The sequence below is a fragment of a genome, unplaced genomic scaffold, assembly GCF_019419815.1.
Source record: "Pyrus x bretschneideri cultivar Hongxiangsu unplaced genomic scaffold, Pyrus_bretschneideri_v1 Contig11, whole genome shotgun sequence".
Taxonomy (NCBI): Eukaryota; Viridiplantae; Streptophyta; class Magnoliopsida; order Rosales; family Rosaceae; genus Pyrus; species Pyrus x bretschneideri.
In genome coordinates, this window is record NW_025999402.1 from 3960603 (window position 1) to 3986769 (window position 26167).

Below are 26167 nucleotides of genomic sequence, written 5' to 3' on the forward strand. Positions count from 1 at the left end.
ACTCCATCAAAATCTATAAATTTAGACAAACCAATCAAGACTTCAAAATCAATATTAACCCATAAAAGCAATCTCACAATTCCACAATGTCATGGATAAATCCAATTATATCATTAGTATCCTCTCATGTGACAAATTTCACTTGCTTTGTAATACCTTAGAGGCTATTGTAAATTTGTGATTAGGGGTTGGTCAAGGGACTTACCTACACTCTTATTTGATCTTTTTACTTGATTTTACTGAATTATTCAATTCAATGATGGAAAATTTTAAAAAAGATAGTGATAGTATAATTAAAAATAATATATTTGTAAAGAGTAAGTTGAGTGTAATAAAAGATTATATGAGTTCAAATAAAAATGCATATGTCTAGGCAGTGGCGGATCCAGACTTTTGATATTGGGTGGTCCCAATATTGGAGTTAAACAATTCAGTCAGATTGGAAACATCCGAAATTAGAGTTGAACTATTCGGAATAACATTGTCCAAACTAATCGATAATAATTTTCGCGTGTTATACCGTTTATACTTCTAATTTATACACATCAATTATTAAACAAAACATTATATCAGTTAATTAAACTAAAGTGTGTCTATATATAAACTAACCAACACATGATCAAATTAATATCAAAACAACATCAATTACAATCTATGATTATTATAATATATTAGGGATCTAAAATTTTCCTTCAATACACATCAATTTTCATATCATTTTATATAATTAATCTGGATTACGACTAAAAAATTTGTTTAAACTTAGAAATTAGGACATTATAAAAAAAGAAGGAGAAATTAAGAAATTAGGTGGTGGTGGAGAGGAGAGAAGCGGAGCAGGTGATGGTGGCTTGGTCGGTGGAAGGAAAAAGGGATTTGGAATAGAAGGAAAAAGCGCATTGGGCTTATTGGGCATTGGGCATTGGGCATTAGGGGGTCCGTAAAGAAAATGGGAGGGGATTATACTTAAAAGAGAGAATCACGTGGCTATTAAAAAAAAGGGCACGTGTTTTTTTAAATGCATTGGATCCAAACAAGTCGTTTAGGCCCATTCGCTTAAAAGGAGAATAGTTTCTTCTTTATTATCCATCTGCTGCAGCACAACGGGCAACCGCTGCTAATACCTCTCCTCCACCATGTTCGGGTGGTCCTCGAAGGTCATTTCAGCTACTTCTTTGGACCTTCGGAGGGTCCTGGGACCACCAATGTCCCTGAATGGATCCACCTTTGTGTCTAGGAGATAAAAGGGGTGTGTAATTATCCTTTTCATATTCACTTATCACTATAAAAAGAAAATGAAAATGAAAAAAAAAAAAAAAAAAAAAAAAAAAAAAAAGAGAAAAAGACCAAGACTTTGAAGTTTGGCTTAAAGCTGTGTTCTGCTTTAAAATTCTGGTTTTGGGACTAAGCAAGTGCATGATGGAATGCAAATATCTATAAAATGAATATCCATCAATTTACACAGAAGCTTCATAACAATATGATCCGAAACTACATGGAAAGCTTTAGATTATTTATTGGGAACCCGAAGAGCACGGACTAGTGTGAATGTGACTTGTCATCTACGCTCGTCTTCCACTTGGCCATGCTTGTGTTTGTAGGGGTGAAATTTCTCGCTTTCTTCCCCACTTCCTTCTTTGTGTACCTTAAATCAATAGCCCTAGTCCCGCTAGAAAATGTGGAAAGATTTCAAAGTCAACAACGCACAAGTCGTTTGGAGCTGTAGCTATCTATCTGCAATTTTCAGTCTCAAACAGAAGAGAAATAGAGACAATAAAGATTGTAACAGCTGCAGGGCACAATGGGGCCTGATACCTTGAAAAGAAAATTAAAAATAGGAACGTCTTCCTTTTTGGTATAGAAAAGCTAATGCTTTGTTCCAATTGATTGACTAGTTAAATGAAATCATCACAACTCATCTAAACAGCAATAGGTTTTGTTTTGGGATGGTAACGGTTCGGTTTGGCCGACGAAAATGCTACATCTATCTCCATAACTACAAAAATTAATTATATCCATAATCGCAAATTAACCATCGAGAATTATCCATAACCATACCTATCGGGTAGAGAATTTCCTATCGATTAACAGTTATATCCATCTTCGTCAATATCAAAATATATTCGTTTTTTTTTTCCATAAAAAATATGATATAATATATATACATTGATGATATTGGCTAATATATATATATATATATATATATATATGGGGAATCCTTTAATAAGAGGGATCCCCTTTTTTCTTTTTCTTTTTTAAATGAGGACACCCTCTTGACCGTCAGATTGACTTTTAATGAAATTGTGTGGTTGAGATTGTGTGACCTGTGATTTAATATCAACCACACAATTTCATTAAAGTTAATCTAACGGTTAAGAGGGTGTCCCTATTTTTTTAGAAAAATAGGGATCCCTCTTGTTAAATGTTCTGTCTATATATATATGATAGAATACAATATATTTTATACAAATTATATTATATATGTAATATGTATTATTCGGGACGGATTTAGGGATGGATATGGATCGACAACCACTATAATCATATCCGAAGCAATAACTAAATAATATTTTCCGTTTTTCCCCATATCCGAAATATAACCGAATTTTCATTCTCAAATTCGTTCCATTCGGACGGTTATCTACGATTATCCAGTTTAATGGTTTGAACTGCCATCCCTAGTTTTGTGCGACTATAGGCTCAAACTAGTTTTCATCACTAACAGATGTTTAGAAACAAGAGACTCTATATTATCAATTGGCTTTATGGTAGAATCATAACATTTCATGGTATCAAAGCAAATTGTCACATGTTTGAAACCCAACTGCCACATGTGCTTCACGTCACATGATTTGTGTTGTCCACATGTTAAGTTGGAGAACTCACCACACGTGAAGGGTGCATTGATAGTATGAATCACTTGGAGGACACAAATCGGTTGATTTGGATCATGTTGGCTGTTGAGCTTCGCACGTAGAATAATTTGTTCTGATACCATAAAGAAAATTAAAGTTCTACCATAAAATCAATTGATAATATGAAGAGTAACCCAATTACTTATAACATATACAAGATCTTTTATTTTTTCAATGTAAAATTCATACCCTCAACAAAATCCATGCGTACACACAATGCAATGCTGGCCCTGCCCCCACTCTCCTTTCTCTAGTCCGTACATTTTCTGGTTAATGCAGAGAGGAGAAGAGAAGAAAAGACTTGATAAGTCAAGCCAACCACACATTTCAGAATTTCCAATTCCATAAAATCATTAATATTAATGAAATCTCAACAAAATTTTCCTCTTTTTTTTCACTTTCCCTGAACTTCTCGCAAAGACTATAATATCCAAAAATGAAAACTTAGCTCCGATTTTTCGTCTTTCTTGATTGCTGAGTTAGCCCGGCTGCCACGTTGTTAATGCCAATATCCAACTTGACAGCAAGTATCACCAAGACTTCAGGAAGAATAAATGGTTCAAAATCATTGAAATTCAACGTGAAATAAACCCTCAAATAATCCCAATGAAATAAGAACTGTGATTTTTAGTGTAGGGTTTTCATTCAATTATGCCCTTCTAGTTGGTTTTGGAATATTTTGTTTTGTATTTCTCAGCTTGATTTGCAATAAATCTTCTTGTACCATCGAGGTTCTGTTATGCAGAAACGTCAAATATAAAATTAATAAATTAATATGAAAAATATGACAAAATAAATAATTCAAAGGGATTGTATTTCTTTTATTTTATGTTATATTGTTGACTTTAATATGATTTGTATGAGTAGAAAAGGTAATTAGTGAACAAAGCGTGGAATTTGAGCCTTAAATTAGAGAAACACTAGTAATATGTATGCGCGTTGCTATGGGAGTTTAATGCATCAGCCCTAACTACATGAAAAGATACATTTAACCTGGAAAAAATTCCACATAATCATGAATGAACAAAGAGATAGATGAGTAAACAATGTCAGTAAATAGACATTGTACAATTTATAAGACGATCTTAAACATTTCAGATCAAAAAAGTTGTATGATTTGAACATAAATTAAGGTAACACAAATGATTCATTTTTTTTTCCTGCAAATCCCACATCAAGCAGTGGGTATACAAAAGCTCTTCTATATAGCTTCACCCATTAGCCATCCACCAACTGAGGCACACACCATGCATATACAATGATTCATTTTCTTTTTAGCAAACAAAAAGAACATCACACGTTACATGTAATATGAGGCCCAACACCAACAAATATTTAACAGGAAACGTAAAAGTTGTTCATGTAAATTAAATTGTTACGAATTAATTATCAAATAAAGTCATGATCAAGTCCCCCTCTTTAATTTTCTGATTTATTCTGTTTTTTTCTTTTCCCACGATGATGAGACGCTCTTGAACAAATCAGGGTGCACAAATTAGCTTAACATTAAAAAAAAGAACAAACTAACTCATATCATTTGATATGAAAAGCAGTTTATGTAGTGAAGGAGATTGAACACTCCCAATGATAATACGGAACACTCAAATACCCAACCAAATACCATTTCTGGGTTCTCTTTGTTTTTTCTCCCACCTATGCCTCTTGGTTCAAACATAATGCTCGGTGCCCAGATAGCAATCTGTGCAGGTTGATGGAGAGCTCACTAATTGGTTTTAGCCAACAGATGGTTAACCATTTTGCTAAAAAATATTTTTCAGAAAGTGGACCATCTTTAACAGGGCCGGCCTTGAGATTTTAGAGCCCCTGTGTGAAAGTCAATTGGAGGCCCTAAAAAGTACTTAAGAATTTTTTTGTTTTTTGTTTAAAAAAATAATTTTAGTTTTCATTTGAGTTTCTTTAAATTCTAACAGTACAAACAAATTTAACAAACCAATAAGTGAAAAGGTAGCGTATTGTTTTTCCTTAACTATTTAGAGGGTCAAGGTTCGAATTTTCTTGTTATATGTGGAATTTTTATATTATTTTGTGGAAGCTTATGCATTTAATAAAAATATTCTGAAAAAAAGATGGAGACAAGTTTCGAACCCATCACCTAAGCCAATGTAGAGAAGTTGTAATACCACTTGCGCGTAGTCTCAAGTTTATAATATTCTACACATACTGCTATATATACGTATATACATGCAAATTTGAAAAATCGGAGACCCTGTGTAGTGGCATCACTTGCACCCCCTCAGGGCTGGCTTGATCTTTAACTTTAAAAGAGCATCTCTATCTTGCCTAGACATATTGCATCACCAATGGCTTGCTTCACATTCACAAAAATGAGTAGTACCCATTGACACATGGGCAGACCTCAATGGTACCAACCGAATCACAACAATCGTCCAAAGGAAAACAAACAACGAAATAAATTCAAGGAAAAGGTATAAAGTTATTCGATCATCAAATATTGCAACAAGCCAGAACAACACAATTGCAAAGTAGTGGGAAGGGAAGAGGGCGTACCTCTCTCTAAAAGGTTGGTTGTCTAATGAAATTTGTGTTATGTAATATTATCTCCTCTCTAAATATGCAATCAGTTGTCTGATATGATCTCTGAACTTAGGTAATCCAAATTGTTCAACAACAAATTGTTGTCCTTATCTTGCATGCAAAATTGCTGTCATTATCAGCAGTTATTATTGGTGTAGAGTTCGTATATCAGTGGGTTGGCATTGTCTTAATTTGTTTGGAAGGTGAATTTCTGCTCTCCAGTCGACTAATTTTGATCCTCCTTGGCCTATTTGTACGCAATGATCCATTTGTTTGGACCGCACTCGGAAGATGGCTTTCTATACCTCTCACATATATCGCGAAGGATATGTAGTTGCGGACAATTTTGCTAATATGGGCTTGTCTTCTCCAACTTCAGTATGACTTGATTCCCCCCCCCCCCCCCCCCGATGGCGATTCTTGCTACTTTGTTTTCAGACTATATTAGCTTTCTTGGCTTCCGCTTCTCAAATTAATGTGCATTTCGACATATACGTTCGTCTTACTTTCTTGATTTTTTCTTTAACCTTGTGATGTTGCATGTTCTATTTTGTAGGTTTAGACCTTTAGGTTTGGCTTAGGAGGGGGGGTTAGGTTTCATGTCCCACTCTTTTCCCTGTGTATCTTTGTTGATTTTGTTTCTAAAAGAGTAAGGTTTATGTCCCCCTTTCTTTTCATGTATTTGTTTTATCCTTTTTTCATGTATTATGAGGGATTAGGTTTATGTGTGCACTCTTTTTTTTTTATATATCAATAAAATTCTCCTTGTATTGTCGAGCTTTTCTTAAAATTAAAAATAAAATAAATTTTTTTTATGGTTTAGTCCATAGTCAACAGTCACCACAAACTGAGATTGGGAAAGCAAAAATGCTGCCCCACTAGACAGATTGGGAAATAATTGCAAAATCAATTGAACACGCAACCCACAAGTCTTGTGGAGGTATTTTTCCACGATGTTAAAAAGCTACAAAATCAACTGTCTGAACTGATACACTTTCTTGACTTTTGATTTAACTTGGTCTCATTTGGTGGATTGAATTGTATAACGAGCTCATTTGGTGGATTAGATTGTACAATTCACTACATTCAAAATATGTTGGTGGATTAGATTATATAACTCACTACATTCAAAGATATGTTGAGGGCAAGGGCGAATGATTTTTTCCGTTTGGTGCCTAAATCTTCAACATGCCTCGAAATTCATGAGGTATCCAATCCTATGAGCGTGGGGCGTGAGATTTTTGTGATCATCCTATTTTTCATAGTTGGCTCTCATGTCAGTCAATGGTGACATTAGTCAACAAAGATCTAAATGGAAATAGCAATCTTTGCAGCCCCATTTCCTCTTTCCTTCCTTCTCATTTTTCCAGAATAGATGGGAGGAGACTTCTAAGTCAAATAATTCATAAATATAATGGTCTTGCTAGGTTCCTCAAAATTAAGCCACCACACCCATTAAAGTTTTTCAAAAAAAACAAAAAAAAAAAATGAGAAGTTTGCTGCACTTCTTCCTGTTCTTGATAATTATCAAGTTAGTTCACGGCCGGTGTGATGCAGATGACCTATCGGCATTGCTCCGCTTAAAGAAGATAAGCCCGCCACCAGAAGCTTTTGTTCCCCCCAAGCTTCTGTCATGGAATTCAAGTACCAACTGCTGTGCTTGGGACGGTGTTACTTGCAGTACTGACGGTCATGTCATCGGTCTTGACGTTAGCGGTGAATTTCTCGAAGGCGGGATTGACAATTCAAGCAGTCTCTTCGACCTTCAATATCTTCAAAGCCTAAATTTGTCCTACAATTGCCAAGTAGGCAAAAGCTTTCCAATTCCACCTGCAATAGGAAAGCTCACGAATTTGAGGTAAGTTCCATTTGTGATTACACGCTTGTCAAGGTTGGTTACTCTTGATCTTTCCGGAAATTATCATTTTGGATACACTCATTTAAAACTCTATAACCCAGATTTAAGCACGTTGGTTCAGAGCCTCACGGAACTTAGAGAGTTATATCTTGATGGTGTAACTGTATCAGCATGGGACACTGAATGGTGCCAAGCCTTATCATCTTCACTTCCAAACCTGAGGGTGTTGAGCTTGTCAGCTTGCAATCTTTCAGGTCCTATTGATCAGTCCCTCGCTAAACTTCAATCATTATCGGTGATTCGATTGGATGACAATGATCTTCCTGTGCCACTTCCAGGGGTCTTTTCCAACTTCTCAAATTTGACAACCTTGAGTCTCCGTTCACGTTTGATGCGCGGAACATTTCCTGAAGAGCTCTTCCAGGTACCCACTCTACAAACTGTTGACCTTTCCGATAATCCACAACTTCATGGTTCCTTTCCAGAATTTCCCAGGAATAATTCTCTTCAGTCCTTGGTTCTAAGCAACACAAAGTTTTCAGGGATATTGCCAGATTCTATTGGCAATCTCAAAATGTTGTCGATGATAGATATTTCAGGTTGTAGTTTCTCTGGATCAATCCCAAAGTCGATTCAAAAACTCACACAATTGGTTCATTTGTATATGTCATCAAATAGGTTCAGTGGTCCTATTGATTCTATTCACTGGGAAAAACTTGTTAATCTGCTAAATATTGTGTTGGACTCGAATTTACTCCGTGGGAGTATTCCATCTTCGATTGTTTCTCCACCCTTTTTGGAGGAACTACTGCTTTCCCACAATCAATTCTTCGGTCAACTCCCTGAATTTTCAGATGTTTCCTCCTACTTAGTTAGCCTTGATCTAAGTTTCAATAATTTGGAAGGACTAGTACCCTTGTCTGTATATAATTTTCGAGGGCTTGAAACCCTTGATCTTTCTTCAAACAATTTCAGCGGCTTTCATTTTAACAGTCCTCAACAGTTGAGTAATCTTTCGGTCATTAATCTTTCGAACAATAGCTTGTTGGTTTTATACAATGGTACAACTTCCTCATATTCCTCATTTCCTCAAATTGTGAATTTGAACTTGGCTTCTAACAAGTTGAGATCATTCCCAGATTTCTTTAGAAATCACACTGGCTTAACTGTTTTGGACCTTTCACAAAACCAGATTCAAGGCACGATTCCTAATTGGATTTGGGGGCTCATTTCACTTTATAGTGTCAATCTTTCTTGCAACTCCTTCGTGACTCTAGAATCGCCATTAACTAATTCTTCCAGCGTGTCTGAGCTTGATCTTCACTCAAATCAACTTCAGGGACAAATCCCAGTTTTCCTACCCTATGCCGGTTATCTGGATTACTCAAAAAATCATTTCAGCTCATGTATACCAACTGACATTGGTAATTTCCTTAGCATGACTAGGTTCTTGTCTCTTTCAAGCAATAACTTGCATGGGATCATTCCAGTTTCCATATGCAATGCAAGTTTGGAGTTTCTTGATATGTCCGATAACTCTATGAGTGGCATGATTCCTCAATGTTTGACTGCAATGAGCAGTCGAGTACTTAGTTTAAGGAGAAACAACCTTACCGGAGCAATTCCTGGTGGAGTTCTTGAATACTGTCGTTTCAGGATTCTAGACCTTGGTGAAAATCAGATAGAAGGTCAAGTTCCAAAATCTCTAGCCAACTGCACAGAACTAGAGATTCTAAACCTTGGAATCAATCAGATAACAGATACTTTTCCATGCTTTTTGAAAAACATCTCCACCTTGCGCATTCTGCTTTTGCGATCCAATAATTTATATGGAGGGATTGGTTGTTCAGAGACCAATGGCACCTGGCCAAAGCTTCAAATCATAGACCTAGCTCACAACAATTTCAGTGGTGGAATACCGGCCATATGTTTGACAACATGGCATGCAATGATGGCTAACAAAGATGATTCCCGATCAAAGGCTAGGGCTCTAGAATTTCCAAATGATCCAGGGAGAGCTGTGGTTGAATTTGATTATTATGCTGCAATAACAGTTATTGGGAAAGGTTTGGAGATGGATCTGCCAAAGATTCTGACCGTCTTCATCTTGATTGAGTTCTCCGGTAACAAATTTAGCGGATCAATACCTAAGGAATTGGGAGACCTCAAATCCTTGTATGTCCTCAACTTGTCAAGTAATGCTTTCACTGGTGAAATCCCATCATCCTTGGGTAACTTGCAAAACCTGGAGTCCTTAGACCTGTCAAGGAACAAGCTAAGCGGGCAAATTCCACCAGAGTTTGCAAAGCTTAACTTCCTTTCGTTCTTGAATCTCTCAAGTAATCAACTGGTCGGCAGGATCCCAACAAGTACTCAGTTTACGACATTTCCCAAAGCCTCCTTCACTGGAAACAAAGGATTATGGGGGCCTCCTTTGACAATGGATAGCAAAGCAGGATCACCACCACCACTAGCATTAAAAGGAAGTCAGCAAAATTCTGGAGATGAGATTCATTGGGATTTTATCAGTGTCGAAATTGGATTTGTATTTGGCTTTGGAATTGCAGTCGGGTCACTTGTGTTCTACAAGAGATGGAGTAAATGGTATTACAGAGCTATGTATAAAATCCTTGTTAAGATATTCCCTCAACTTGAAGAAAGAATCGGTCCTCACCGAAGACATGTTCACATAACTCAAAGCCCAAGACGTTGAAATTGTTACGAGGAGCAATGCAGCTGGCCTCCTTGTTATGATTGTGTTCTGTAAGAAATAAGATATTTGCTTCTGCTGTCACATAATTATAAATTACGATATGTAGTGTGAGCTTGTTCTGTTACTTTTTTATATATTGTTGTTGCAAGTCTTTAATCTTTTTGAATGCCAGGATTATCAATGTTTTCAAAATGTATTTCAGTCTTCTTTTCAGTACAGGAATCAGCATTGCTTGCTATAAGATCGATATATTTGCGATTAAATTTTCGGAGTATGGAATTCGACACATAAAACACAACCCAAAAACAGAATTAAATAAAATTGGCGATGCAAGCGACATTGAATCAATATAGCTTTACATAAAAAGTTATGCACCGAAATAAATTCCTTTTAGATTGGATACTGATAAGTCAATATTATATTATATATTTTATCATAATCTTAGTATTAATTTATTAGTTATTTTACGAGAATTTTGATTCTTTAATTTATATTTTCAATGTAGGACATTCGATTTCCTTTGGAGTGAAACGTGGTCAAACGGATGAATTTTAGAGTGATTCCAATTGGAGGACGTTCATGTATCTCTCAACTAGTTCATGTCAAAGTTTCACATTTTTCCACTGAATAGTTATTTATGGCGATGAAATAAAGCAGCAGCGCACAGTGTGACGTTTTGGGTTTATTTGGAATTTTTGGCGTCCAAGATGATGTCTTTTGGATTCGAGGCCTTCTGCAATTATGTTCGGAACATCTCAAGCTTTATTCATAGTCATTTTGAGCCTGTTTTGGAGGCCTGAAGGTCCAAAAACGTGGCTGTTTTGAGGCTGTGCAGATTTTGGGCGAATTTTACTAGTCAATTTAGGATTATGTTTCCTAATTTATTTTAATTTGTTTGGTTTCCTAGTATTATTCTAAAACCTTTTCTAGGCGGGGTTTTATTTTCTAGTAGTATAAATAAGGCTTTTTAGCCATTAGGGTTTAGAGACAGAGGGAGGATAAGAATGCATAATATTTTAGAGAATTTTCCTAGGCTTTGACGATTTGTATTTCAAGGTGTTTTCTATCCTTATTTTTAATAATATTTTTTTATGATTGTTAGTAACTAATTCTCTTTTACTAGGGTGAGGTCACGAGCCTTGGCAAGAATATGTTGTTTCTTTTCAATTTACTTGTGATATTATGTATGCAAGTTTTGAATTATTAATCACCAGTTTATATTGTCTATCTTAATGCTTATCTACCATTAGGATTTAAGAAAAGTAATTTGATGCAATTTTGGTCGAAAGTTAGTCTTGTGGTTAATATGTGCAAGTTTACGTAAGATGAATATCACGTCTTAAGAGTTGTATGATTTTTCAAAAGGTTCCACAAAACTTAATGAGTCATGCATGTTTAAATTTAATCTGAATACCACAGACGGATTGCATGAATATACGCTCTATCTTGGGGGTCCAAGTAGGCATATATTAGGAAACCTAACCTTCAAATATGCATATGTAAGTCATAAGTAATTGAAAGAACTACGTAGGATTGTTAAGGTAACGGCGGAACCTTGGTACTTTTACAATTTAACTTTCAAAAACCATTTTCTTTTAGTTTATTTTATTTTGTCAATTTATTTAATTCTTTCTATTAAATTCGTTTTTATTATTTTGAATCACAAAATCAACTTTTTCTCAAAACATTGTTTTAAGTAATTAATTAAGATTTGATTTGACATAAATTATTTAATCAATTCCTGTGGAGAACGGCTTTGCTAGAGTTGGGTATACTACAATAACATTATACTCTTGCAAGTATTTAAAGTGTTTTTATTTCTACTTTGCAGGTGGTAAAAATCCCATCAAGAAATTGATGTCGTTGCCGGGGATCAAACCCGAGTCACCCGCATGACAGGTGAGAATACTTACCACTATACTACAAAGAATGAAATTTTTAAACTGACACAAAAATTAAAACCTAAATCACACATTGTCCTCAAGGTGTGGAAGATAAAATAAAAGTAATAATAAACTTAAAAAAGCAAAAAGAAAAACAAACAAAGACCCCATTTTACGAAAATGAAAAAAAAATAATAATAATAAAAAACAAAACAGAAAATAAAAGAAATGAGAGGGAATTGGACACACCTGGATGGATTCGAAGGATGACCTCGTGCTTGATAGATTGATGTGAACTATTGGGCTAGGAGAGATCCAAGTCAGCTACAAGCCTGAGCAGCCCATTTGTTTGTTGAAGTCCAATCTCGGAAGCAAGCCCAGAACCAAAAAGAGATGAAAATGCTGAAGACGTAAAAAGAAAACACCATCATGAGGTGTCGAAACCCAGCTGCTCCTCCATAGCTGCCTCACCTCTTCTCTTCTCTCTAACCTCTCATCCGTTCTTGCATCTCAGAACCAAAACCACACAAATATCCCGAGGTAAAACCCCCAAACATTTTCTTTGCTGTCTCCATTTCTTGATTTCGGAAAGAAAAATAAAATGCTAACAGATGCAGGTGGTCTTTCTTTGCTAGGTGAACATGGATCTAAAACCCCAACGCCGATCTGCGCCTCCAAGGAAGACAAACGAAACCGCTTAAAGTCTCCAGATCAGTGAGCCAATGGGATAGATTTGTATTCACTGCATGCTCAGTCGTGATTTTGTTTTCTGAAAAGTCTGAATCTGTAAACTCTGAATGAATTTGTCATGCATGAACCTATAGACCTGTGAATTTTCATCAATGCTCATGGATCTGTCTTGTTTGCTTGCATGGACCCCCTGATGTATGTGCGAGCGCAAAACCGTGCATAAAACTGGATATGAGCACTGGAGTTGACAGATGGCCTTCCTTTGTGTTGCTTGGTCCACCCCCAAAATTGTATGTAATAGAATGAATGAATGCTGCTGAATGCATGATTCAGTTGAATGTGCGCACTCATTGTAGATGTCAGGGCCGAATCAAATCTGAATGCAACCTGCAATCACAAATTTAAAATAAAATAAAGAAAAAAGTCCAATTAGATAAGTAAAGAAAAATAACAAGAATTAAAAGTTGTTTATTTTTTTTTCAATTTTCTGATTTTTGTTTTTAATTAATTTTGTGATAAATAATAAAAGCAAGGAAATAAAATGAACGAAAATAAAAATAGGAGTTTTTGAACTTTAATTCTTCAAGAATATTAAAATTTAATAAAAACCTGGTGTTAGATTGGATATTGATTTTCGTTCTTTAATACGTACTTAATTCAAATTCATATTTAATGTCATTACATTAAATTTTAAATTTATTATTATACACATTTTAATTCATTAATTTTATTTTACTTCTTCTAATTAGTGTACCTAAACGTCTGTATCATAATATACTGTATTAAATTAGTGTACCAATATGTCCGTACCTAAATATATTGTAGTACCTAAATACATTGTAGTGAATTAGTGACACATAAGAAAATATGCGAAAACATAAGTGTACCCAAAATTTCGTATCTAAATATATGATACTAAATTGATGTACCGAAATGTCTGTGCTTAAATATATTATACTAAACTAGTGTACTGAATGTCAGTACCTAAATATATTATACTAAACTAGTGTATTGAAATGTTTGTACCTAAATATATTATATTAAACTATTGTACCGAAATGTTTGTATCTAAATATATTACAATGAATTAATGGCACATAAAACAATATACAAAAATGTAAGTGTATCGAAAAATCTCTACGAAAGTATTTTCTTATATAAGATACTTACTATAATGAGAATTAAATTTTATAATATAATTTTAAATTTTTTATTATGATCACCATAACTTCAAAATTAAAATAAAATTAAAAAAAAAAGAATAGAAAAAAGAGACATTAAATAAATATACCGGCATTAAATAGAGTCTAGGGACTAAAAGGACAATACTTGGGCATTGATTATTCAAGTGCATTTTTGCTCACCACCATTTAGTGTAGTGTATGCTCACCACTCTATTTATCACCATTAGATGAATTTGAATTTTGAGATTTGTACTTATCCACTACATGAATCTCGAAATTTAAAATCATCTAACGGTGATAAATAGGATAATAAGCATACATCACACTAAATGGTGATGAGCAAAAATGCTCCCTAGTACCACAAGTATACTGACTCTGACGTGGCCCACTAACAAGCATACACATATATGTTTGTAAAATACCTACTATTCTTGCAACCAAACAACTATCATCTCTCTGTCTTCAACCATAGAGAAGCACATACCCATTTTTACAGACCACTTTAATGGCCTTCCTCCCAGAAGGCAAGTTTCAAACTTTCCTCTTTGTTGCCCTTATGCACCATCCTCCTCTTACCAACCCCAATGACCTTAGATCTCTATACTATTGATAGATTTTTCATTCACAATCAATAACGTATAATTCTAGATCCATGGGGATGGGTCTTCTTTTCTTCATGTTTGTGGTTTGGGAATGGGAATAACAGAGGTCCGGAGGAGAGTTAAAGAAGGGATTACGGTGGGGACGACGAAGAAGGGGGTGGGAGTGGGATCGACGGGAAAGGAAATGCGGTTGCGATGGTGTTATAGTTGTGATTATCTTAATCACAAGTTTAGTTATTAAATAAGTATTTTTGATTAGTTATGCCAGTTGGCTTGTAGTGTTGGAAAAACAATATATGTAACCAATCGTGGGGAAAAATATATTCAAGAAAAATATTGATAGATATCTCTTCTCTTCTCTATCTCTTTCCATAGTTTTCGCCATTGTTGTGCTAATTGCAGGTTGAGTTGGAGATCTGAGATTTGGTGCATATCAATTGGTATCATCCTTCTCGGTCCTCGATTCCTTCTTGTATACCCCGTCACGCTCCGACGACTCGATTAGCCACCATGGATGCTCGTCTCTCTACTGTTGAGGAAACGTTGGAGGATCTTCCCAACTTCATTCGCTCCTCCATTGCAGCCACATCAGGACCTCACGGCTGCTCTCTCCGCTCAGTTCGAGGCCAAAATAGCATTCTCCCTTGAGCAATTTCGCCGTGAGCAGTCCTTTGCGGGGGGCACTGGCTCTTCCATTCCATCACCAATAGTTGCCGATTCGGATCTGGAGACTCCTCGGCCGCCTCATCATGATCAGTTTGACACAGACGGTGGCGCACCGCAATTTCCATGGTCTCAACGAGTGGATTTTCCATGATTCTTAGATGGAGATGATTCGGTCACTTGGATCTATAAGGCCGAGCAATATTTTGCTTCTTACAATACTCCCGATCAACAGAAGGTCTTTACCGCTTCATTCTACTTGGAGAATAAAGCGATGCAGTGGTTTAAATGGCGCAATTGCATTCTTACCACTCCTACTTAGGAAGAATTTACCACTGAGCTCTGTAAGGAGTTTGGGCCCTCTAAATTCGAGGATTGTACCGAGGCACTATTCAAATTGCGCCAAACAGGTACTCTCAAAGACTATATATCTGAATTTCGTAGGCTTGCTAATCGTGCTCAAGATGTTGGACTTGTGCTCCTCAAGAGTTGTTTGCTTGGTGGTTTAAAAAGGGAATTGATCTATGATGTTAAGTTATTGCAGCCTGCTACAGTCCATGATGCCATATCGATAGCTATTCAGGTTGACTCTAAGTTTTATGCCCTAAGAGCTCTCAATCCTAGAACTCTTCCTTCGGCTAAAATCACTCAACTACCCATACTGTTTCATAAACCTAAAACCACTATGTTACCATACCGTAAGCTTACTCCCGAAGAGGTTCAGTGCAAGAAACATAAAGGGGAATGTTGGTTTTGCCCTGAAAAGTGGGTGACGGGGCACAAATATGGCCACAAACAACTACTTCTATTAGATGTGAGTGAGGAAGGTGATCTCTGTGAAGAGTTGGATGAGGAAGTGAAGGCTGAATTACAAGGAATAGCATTAAGTGAATGTGCATTTTATGGGGTGCATCACACGCAGCCTTTCCAAACTATGAAGGTTTTGGGCACTATCAATAACCATTATGTGCAAATACGCCTCGACTCGGGTAGTACGCACAACTTTATTGATTCTAGGTTTCTTAAGAAAGTGGGGTGGTCTTTGCAAGCAACTAAGCCATTTGAGGTCAAGATTGCCAATAGGGGAAAAATCAAAAGCCAAAGGTGTTGTAGGCGCATACCCTTGGAAGTAGGAGGCTATCATTGTCACACAAACTTATTTGCACTTCTATTGGGAGGGTGTGACTTGGTATTAGGAGTGCAATGGCTGTCCACTGTGAGTCATGTGCTTTGGGATTTTCAGTTGCTTAAAATGGAGTTCCAAGTGGGCAAGCACAAGTTCAAATTGTCTCACAGTACACCACCACAGCTTGCAGTGTAAGAAATGTCACTTCAACAAATTGACAAAGAGCTTTCTCAGTCCAATTTGGGGGTATTATTGTATTCTTTGGAGTCTAATGCAAAGGATACTGATATTCTTGGTTCTCAACAAGTGGATGAGTTACAGGCAGTGTTGCAGCAATTTGAGACATTATTTCAAGTACCTACTCTGTTACCTCCGCACAGGACACACGATCACAAAATTCCACTTATCCCTGGTTCAAAACCCCTTAGTATTCAACCCTACCATTATGGACCTGCACAAAAAGATGAGATTGAAAAGGCAATGCAAGAGCTTCTTAAGTCAGGGTTTATAAGGCCTAGTCACAACCCGTTCTCCTTTCCAGTGTTGTTGGTGAAGAAAAAGGAAGGAACATGGAGATTATGCATGAAATATAAAGAATTGAACAGCATCACAGTCAAGGATAAGTATCATATTCCATTGATTGATGATCTACTGGATGAATTATATGGGGCAAAGTACTTCTTTAAGCTTGATCTCAGGTCCGGCTACCATCAAATTAGGATGCATAAGGATGATATTGAGAAAACAGCGTTTAGAACTCATGAGGGACACTATGAGTTTCTCGTAATGCCTTTTGGGCTAACTAATGCCCCTGCAACATTTCAAGGCCTCATGAATGACATATTCAAGCCTTATTTGAGAAAGTTTATCTTGGTATTCTTTGATGATAAATTAATCTATAGTTCTTCTTGGGAGCAACATCTAGTTCACCTGCAAAAAACAATGGAGTTATTACACAAGCATCAATTATTCCTCAAGAAACAGAAATGTTCATTTGGGCAACAGTAAGTGGAGTATTTGGGTCACATAGTGTCCAGTGAGGGGGTTTCTGCAGACCCTACCAAAATTAAAGCTATTGTAGAGTGGCCAACCCCTAAGAATGTGAAGGAATTGAGGGGATTTCTGGGTTTAACCGGTTATTACAGGAAGTTTGCTCCTGGTTATGCCAAAATCTGCCAACCTTTGTTCAAACTCACAGGTAATGAAAGGTTCCTTTGGACACAAGCCACCAAGGAAGCTTTCCAACAACTGAAACAAGCCATGACTTCACCCCAAATCCTAGCCCTACCTAACTTTGCAGAACCATTTGTTATTGAGTGTGATGATTCTGGTTTAGGCATTGAAGCAGTTTTGCAATAAAGGGGCAGACCTATAGCTTTTGCAAGTCAAACACTTGGTCCCAAAAATCAGGCTTTGTCCACTTATAAGAGGGAACTTATTGCAATTGTATATGCAGTAAAAAAAAATGGCAATATTATCTCCAAGGGTGCCATTTCATCATCAAAACTTACCACAACAGCTTGAAATATTTCTTGAGTCAAAGAGCAAAATGGGTATCCAAACTGTTAGGGTTTGATTATGAGGTGCAATATCAACATGGCAAAGAGAACATTGTGGCGGATGCTCTCTCTAGAGCACCTGGGTCAAACTTCCTTCTTGAGCTACCTTTGGAGGATAAGGGGGAAGTGTTAACTATCACATACCCCTATTTTGGGAGGCTAGATGAACTTAGGAGGGAATTAGAACTGGATCCTTAGGTTAAAGTGAAGAAGCAAGAGGTTGAAGCACAAGCTCAAGGCACTGGACATAGTGTAGCTGCCTCTAAGTATCACATTGACAATGGATTCTTAAAGTACAAGGGATGAATTGTCCTTCGTGTGGATTCAGTATGGAGAAGGAAATTATTTGAGGAATATCACTCCACTCCTATGGCAGGCCATGAGGAAGTGCTGAAGACTTATCAAAGGATCAAAACGGGTTTTTATTGGGTAGGAATGAAGAAGGATCTCAAAATTTGGGTAGCCGAGTGCAGAACTTGTCAACAAAACAAGTATGAAACTATCTCACCACCTGGATTATTGCAGCCCCTTCCAATACCTCAGCAAACATGGACAGATATGAGCATGGATTTCATCTGTGGCCTACCCTCTTGCAAAGGGAAATCTGTGATTTTGGTGGTAGTGGATAGGCTATCAAAGTATGCATACTTTATAGCTTTGGGACATCCTTGCACTGCTAGCATGGTAGCCCAAGAGTTTGTAGAAAATATCTTTAAGCTACATGTCATGCCTCGGACCATTGTAAGTGACCGGGATATTATCTTCCTCAATGCCTTTTGGAAGGAGTTTTTTAAACTGCAAGGGTCGAAATTGTGCATGAACTCCGGGTGCCACCCCCAAAGTGATGGCCAAACAGAAGTTGTCAATAGGTGCCTTGAAACCTATTTGAGGTGCTTTACTAGTTTTCAACCCAAGAAGTGGCTCCAATGGCTTTCGTGGGCTAAATGGAGCTATAACACCTCCTTTCACACTGCCTCCAAGTTCACTCCCTTTGAAATTGTGTATGGTTTCCCTCCTCCACACATTGCATCTTATGAACTTGGTTTGGCTAAACTGGAACGTGTAGAACAAGGCTTGATTGCTAGAGACAGAATGTTGAAAGTGCTTAAAACTAATTTGGTCATCGTGCAAAATAGGATGAAAGTGCAAGCAGATAAACATAGAAGTGAGAGAACTTTTGAAGTGGGAGATTTGGTTTATTTGAAGCTCATTCCCTACCAGCTGCAGTCACTCGCAACTCATGTCTATCACAAGCTGCACCCTAAGTTCTATGGTCCTTTTGAAGTGTTGGAAAAAGTTGGAGAGGTAGCCTACAAGTTAAAACTCCCTGAGACCTTCAAGATACACCCAGTTTTCCATGTCAGTTGCTTGAAGAAACATATTGGTCCTGATGTCCATTGTTACCATTGGTCACTGATGATGGGTTACAAGTTTATGAGCCTTTGAGTGTGCTACAGAGGAAGGTGTATAAGAAGAACAATGATGTTGGGGTGCAATTGCTTATTCACTAGAAGGACAAGGACGTTGAAGAATCAACCTGGGAGGATTATGATGAGTTCACTGCAAGATTTCCAAAATTCAAGTTCTAGCTGCAACCTTAAGGACAAGGCTTAATTGAAGGAAGGGGCAATGTTATAGCTGTGATTATCTTAATCACAAGTTTAGTTATTAAATAAGTATTTTTGATTAGTTATGCTAGCTGGCTTGTAGTGTTGGAAAAATAATATATGTAACCAATCGTGGGGAAAAATATATTCAAGAAAAATATTGATAGATATCTCTTCTCTTCTCTATCTCTTTCCATAGCTTTCGCCATTGTTGTGCTGCTTGCAGGTTGAGTTAGAGATCTGAGATTTGGTGCATATCAGATGAACGGAGGAGAGGTTGAGGGATGAGGTGTGGGGATGAGATTGACGGAAAGTGGTTGGGGTGCTTGGTTTGGGACAGAAGCAAGGAAGAAGATGGGTGTTTGGATGTGGGTTGAAGATAAAGTTGGGTGTTTAGTTAACAAGATAACAAGTATTCGCGAAGAGTTTTAAATGACAAGTGTTTTAATATTACTGGGCCATGTCATTGGGTCAGTATTTTGGATACTGAATAGTCAATACCCAAGTATTGTCTGGACTGACTAGATAATTATTCCACTGCTTCCTTCTTCTTCTTTTTTTTCTTTTTTTTTTTATAAAAAGGCTAATGCTTTGTTCTAACGGACTTACTAGTTAAATGAAATCATCATAACTCATCTAAATAGCAATAGATTTCGTGTAGGGATGGCAACAGTTCGGTTTGACCGACATAAATGCTACATCCATCTCCATAATTACAAAAATTAACCATCGGGAATTATCCATAACCATACCTACCGGGTTACAGATTCCCTATCGGTTAACAGTTATATCCATCTTCGTCAAAATCAAAAATATATTCGTTTTTTTTTTCCAAAAAAAAATATATTCGTTCAATTGACGTATTATAATATAATAAATACTAATTCGTCATTATAATATAATGTATACATTGATGATATTAGCTGATCTTTGATCTCTCCCATAAGCCCCATTGAATTGCCATTAATTTTGATTCAAAACTTTTGGACTTTTCCACAAAATGCAATTTTTGTAATCAAGGTAACGGGTTAAGTGAATATACATATATATATATGATATTATACAATACTATATATTTTATATAAATTATATGGATTTTCCTTGTTTTCAGACTATATTTATGTTAGCTTTCTTGGCTACCGCTTCTCAAATTAATGTGCATCTCGGCATACATATTCGTCTTACTTTCTTGATTTTTTTCTTTAACCTTGTGATGTTGCTTGTCCTGTTTTGCAAGTTTAGACTTTTAGGTTCGGCTTTAGAGGGGGGAGGGGTTAGATTTCATGTCCCCCTATTTTCCCTATATCTTTGTTGATTTTGTTTTTAAAGGGGTAAGGTTTATGTCCCCTTTCTATTCATGTGTTTTTTTTAGAGAACTTTAACGAAAAGCTTTCGGTATTGTTCATTTTAACGAAAAATCACATTTTTATATTAAAAAGTAAATCTTAGTATTATTCACTTTACACTTTATTTTGTCATTATCATTAAAACTCAAAGTTTTCAAACCTTTTTCATTAGTTTTTCTTTTTTTTATCATTTTTTTCATGTATTATGAGGAGTTAGATTTATGTGTGTGCTCTTTTTTTAATATTAATAAACTTCTCCTTAAACTGTCGAGATTTTTTTTATTTTTATTTTTAAATATTCTTTATAGTTTAGTCCATAGTCAACAGTCACCACAAACTGAAAATTGGGAAAGCAACAATGCTGCCCCACTAGACAGATTGGGAAATAATTGCAAAATCAATTGAACAAGCAACCCACAAGTCTGGTGGAGATATTTTTCCACGATATTAAAAAGCTACTAAATCAATTATCTGAGTTGATATAATTTCTTGACTTTTGGTTAAACTTAATCTTATAACGAGTTCGTTTCATGGATTAGATTGTATAACAAGCTCGTTTGGTAGATTAGATTTTATAACTCTCTATATTCAAGATATGTTGAGAGCAAGGACGAATGATTTTTTTCTTTTAGTGCCTAAATCTTCAACATGCCTCGAAATTCATGAGTTATCCAATCCTATGGACGTCGGGTGTGAGATTCTTGTGATCATCCTATTTTTTCTACTTGGCTCTCATGTCAGTCAATGGTGACATTAGTCAACAAAGATCCAAATGGAAATTAAACAAAATTGGTGATGCAAGCGACATTGAATCAATATAGCTTTCATTCGACTCTGTTTTCTCTTGTTTGGCTTTGGTTCTTAGCTTTCTTTCTTTCGTGGTTCCTCCTTTTGTCTGTATTCTTCTGTTTGTTTGTTATCATGAACGTTTACTCTGTTTTAGCTTTGATTTTTTCGGATTAAGACTTCGTAGTCGTTGATACAACGTAAAGCTGCCACCGCATCAATACTAGCTAAGCGGGGAAATTTCTTCGTATTTCGGTGACTTAGAGCATGTTGAATCTCCACTTCTTTCTAGATTAGCAGTGAGCCTTTGGCATCTATGAAGTGCGTTGAAGAGCTTTACATAATGCTATCTAAACTATTTAAGAAACAAAATTCTTGCACTAGGAATTGTACGCCCCAATTATCTGAATCAGTCTCTCTCTTCACGCGACAATTAGGATCAGTGTACATGTAAGTTTTAGACCGGATGTAGGGCGGAAATGTCACCCTCTCTTCTCCGCTTGCCTACTTGTTTCAGCACCTTAATCAATAGTACGTCGACATCGAATAAGGACCCTACTTATTGCATATTGTAAACCCCACTAGGACATTGGGGAAGGACTTTGACGTCGACAAGTCAAGCAAGCCACAAGTCTCGTAGAAACCTTCCCCACAAAGTTAATACAGTAGCAATCTCATTCTTCCACGATATCTGTCTCAATCTAACCATACACATTAATGCATGCGAATTAGTAGCCAATGAAAAAAGTAAAATTACGAAAAACAAAAAGGAAATCTATGCACAAATGTGTACGAACGTTGATGTTTCCTCCGTGACGACTGCTGAATATATTCCTAATACCCTGAGCCTAAGCTCTTTCCTACATTTTCTGTCATATATCAGCAAGAGCTTCCGATGAAAATTGCTCTGTTTTCATGGCTTTTTTTAATACCCTTTTACTACTTTTCCATCAGCATCAACGTATTTCTCGTCTACGGCCAATGTCCCGGCGATCAGCAATCTTTGCTGCTACAATTGAAGAACAACCTCACATTTGACACTGCAACATCTAAGAAACTTGTCAAGTGGAACAAAGGCTCGGATCACTGCTCTTGGGAAGGAGTGTCCTGCAAAAAGGGTTGTGTTTCGAGTCTGGACTTGAGCAGCGAGGAAATTACTGGTGGACTTGATAATTCGAGTTCTCTTTTCGGTCTCAAGTCAATCGAGTACCTGAATTTGGCTTACAACTTCTTCAACTATACTCAGATTCCATCCGAGTTCAAGCAGCTAACCGGTTTGAGTAATCTGAACTTGTCGCAGGCTGGCTTTGCGGGGCAGGTTCCGATTGAGATTTCGCACCTGACGAGGTTGGTAACTCTTGATTTGTCTACCTTTTATTTCTCCGGAACTCCTTCGTTGAAACTTGAGAATCCAAGATTGGATGTGCTGCTTAGGAACTTTTCTGAGCTCGTTGAACTTTATCTCGATAGTGTGAATATATCAGCACAGGGGACTGAGTGGTGCCAAGCGATTTCATCTTCATTGCCAAACTTGAGGGTATTGAGCTTGTCCACTTGTAACCTTTCAGGCCCTATTCATAATTCATTACTGAAGCTTAAGTCACTCTCAGTTATTCGTATTGACGGCAACAATTTGTCTACTCAAGTTCCGGAGTTCTTCTCGAAATTCCCGAATTTGACTTCCTTACAAATCATGTATTCTGGATTATATGGTGCATTCCCAAAGAATATCTTCAAGGTGCCGACACTGCAGACTATTGACTTATCCGGTAATCCGCAGCTTCAAGGTTCCTTACCAGAATTTCCAAAGAATGGCTCTCTTCGATCGCTGGTTCTCAATGGGGCAAATTTCTCAGGCCAGATGCTTCCGAACTCTATTGGGAACCTCAAATTGCTGTCCAAAATAGATATTGGAACTTGTAATTTCACTGGGTCAATCCCGAGATCAATGGAAGACCTTACACAGTTGGTTCATTTGGATTTGTCGGCTAACAATTTCAATGGTTCAGTTCCATCTTTCAGTATGGCCAAGAATCTGACCCTACTAGATCTTTCTTACAATCAGCTAACGGGTCAGATTAATTCCTCACTCTGGGAAAACCTGACTAGTCTGGTGAATCTCGACTTGCGACACAATCTACTTGATGGGACTATTCCACCATCTGTGTTTTCTCTTCCCATGCTGCAGAAGCTACAGCTTTCTGACAATGAATTTTCTGGTAAGTTGCCTGAATTTGGTGCTATAGCTGTACTGGACACACTTGATTTGAGTAGCAACAAGTTGGAAGGGCCAATTCCGAAGTCTGTCTTGAAATTCCGAGGGCTTAAGATTCTTTTACTATCTTCAAACAACTTCACTGGCTCTTTTCTTCTGAATGATATTCAGCAGCTAAAAAATCTTTCGAGTCTTGATCTTTCATTCAATAGCTTGTCTATTAATTACAATGACACCAATTCCTCTCATTCTTCATTTCCAAATATCACCACATTGAATTTAGTTTCTGGCAATTTGAGAAGAATCCCAAGTTTCTTGAGAAATCAATCAAAATTAAGCATTTTGGACCTATCACAAAACCAGATTCATGGTGAGATACCCAACTGGATTTGGAGGCTCAGTAATCTTCTTCAACTAAATCTTTCTTGCAACTCTCTGGAAACTCTAGAAGGTCATTTCCTCAATCTTAGTTCTACTTTGTCTGTGATTGACCTTCATTCCAACCAGCTTCAGGGACAAATCCCAATTTTTCCACCATCTGCAGCTTATGTGGATTACTCAAACAATAATTTCAGCTTTATCATTCCACCTGAAATTGGTGATTTCATCATTTTCACTGTGTTCTTCTCTCTTTCAAGCAATCACATCCACGGGATCATTCCAGAATCAGTGTGCAAGGCGTCATATCTTCAGGTTCTTGATTTGTCCAATAATTCTTTAAGTGGCAGAATTCCGCAATGCTTGACTGAGATAAGCAGGACACTGGCAGTACTTAATCTGAGGAGAAACAAACTTGATGGCTCTGTCCCTAATAAATTTCCTCAGAGTTGCAGTTTAAAAACTCTCGACCTCGGTGGAAATCAGATAGCAGGTCTATTTCCAAAATCTCTTGCCAACTGCTCAATGTTAGAGGTTCTAAACATGGGAAACAATCAGATAAAGGATATCTTTCCTCGCTTGTTGAAGAATATATCCTCCTTGCGTGTCCTTGTTTTGCGATCCAACCATTTTTATGGACAAATTGGATGTAGCACAACCAGTGGCCCGTGGCCAAAGCTTCAAATTGTTGACATAGCTCGCAACAATTTTAGTGGTGAAATATCAGGAACATGTTTGATAACCTGGTCAGCAATGATGGCTGACGAACATGATGCCATGGCAAAGATTAATTACCTCCAAGTTGAAGTTCTGCATCCCAGTCTATATTATCAGGATGCTATAACAGTTACCACCAAAGGTCTAGAGATGGAATTGGTAAGGATTTTAACAGTCTTCACCTCAATTGACTTCTCCTGCAACAAATTCAATGGATCAATACCTGAGGAAGTGGGAGAGCTCAAATCCCTCCATGGCCTAAACTTGTCCAGTAATGCTTTCACAGGCACAATCCCATCATCACTAGGTAATCTACGACAACTCGAGTCCTTAGACCTTTCAAACAACAAATTGAGCGGACAAATTCCACAAGAGCTTGTCAAACTTAATTTCCTCTCGTTCCTGAATCTCTCAATAAATCAACTAGAGGGGAGGATTCCAACTGGCACTCAGATTCAATCTTTTTCAGCAGCTTCTTTCACATTCAACGAAGGATTGTGGGGGCCTCCTTTGACAGTTGATATCACCTCACAATTGCCACCACCACTAGAAAAAGGTCATTCTAATGCTCAACCTGAGATTGATTTTGATCTTATAAGTACTGAGATTGGATGTATCCTTGGCTTTGGAGCTGTCATCGGGCCACTTGTGTTCTGCAAGAGATGGTGGAAATGGTATTACAAAACTGTGGAGAACATCTTCTTTAAGGTATTTCCTCAGCTTGAAGAAAGATTCGGTCCTCACCGAAGACATGTTCACATAACTCAAAGGCCGAGACGTTGAAATTATTATGAGGATTGAGGAGCAATGCAGCTAGCCTCCTTGTTATGATTGTGTTCTGTAAGAAATAAGATATTTTCTTCTGCTGTCACGTAATTATAAATTACAAGATGTAGTGTGAGCTTGTTCTGTTACTTTTTTATATTTTGATGTTGCAAACTTTTTTAGTAAAATGTGGATTAGAGTTGTGTCTGATATTTCGTTTGCTGCAACATCACTAATAAAAAAGTAAACAGAGGAAAATAAAAGTGTTATCAAACATTAAGTAGTGTGGAATTTCGAACAATGAAAAACCATGAACTTGATATGAACATTTGTGAGATGAATAAATTTGAGATGAAGATATATATATATACCGTATTTTGGGACATGTAAAAATGATTCCGGAATTGTTTGGGGTTGCTTTGGTTTTCGGAGAGATGATAGGGGCACCGTCAAAATTTGAGTCAAAAGCTGACATGTTTTCTATGGAGCTTTTGTGTCATCACTGAGATGTAAAACAGGGGACAATTAAAGGCATTAGTGAACACTGAAAATGCGGAGATTAAAATTGAAGGCATTAGATAGATGTAAAATACAGTTGCTCTTA

The 26167-nt window shown here is 36.9% G+C and overlaps 2 protein-coding genes across 2 annotated transcripts; both read left to right on the plus strand.

The window, feature by feature from the left end:
• The first annotated feature begins 6958 nt into the window (after positions 1 to 6958).
• On the plus strand, positions 6959 to 10042 carry LOC103939833 (receptor-like protein 7). Its single transcript, XM_048577300.1, has 2 exons — positions 6959 to 7329; positions 7438 to 10042. The coding sequence occupies exons 1-2, from the start codon at positions 6959 to 6961 to the stop codon at positions 10040 to 10042; spliced, it is 2976 nt and encodes a 991-aa protein (XP_048433257.1).
• Positions 10043 to 22383: 12341 nt separating this feature from the next.
• Positions 22384 to 25581, plus strand: LOC103939832 (receptor-like protein 7). Its single transcript, XM_048577301.1, has one exon. The coding sequence runs from the start codon at positions 22384 to 22386 to the stop codon at positions 25579 to 25581; it is 3198 nt and encodes a 1065-aa protein (XP_048433258.1).
• Positions 25582 to 26167: the final 586 nt, after the last annotated feature.

Coding starts and splice junctions, on each gene's coding strand:
- LOC103939833 (XM_048577300.1), top strand. CDS start 6,959: ATGAGAAGTTTGCTGCACTTCTTCCTGTTCTTGATAATTATCAAGTTA. Junction 7,330..7,437: donor GGAAAGCTCACGAATTTGAG/GTAAGTTCCATT, acceptor CCCAGATTTAAG/CACGTTGGTTCAGAGCCTCA.
- LOC103939832 (XM_048577301.1), top strand. CDS start 22,384: ATGAAAATTGCTCTGTTTTCATGGCTTTTTTTAATACCCTTTTACTAC.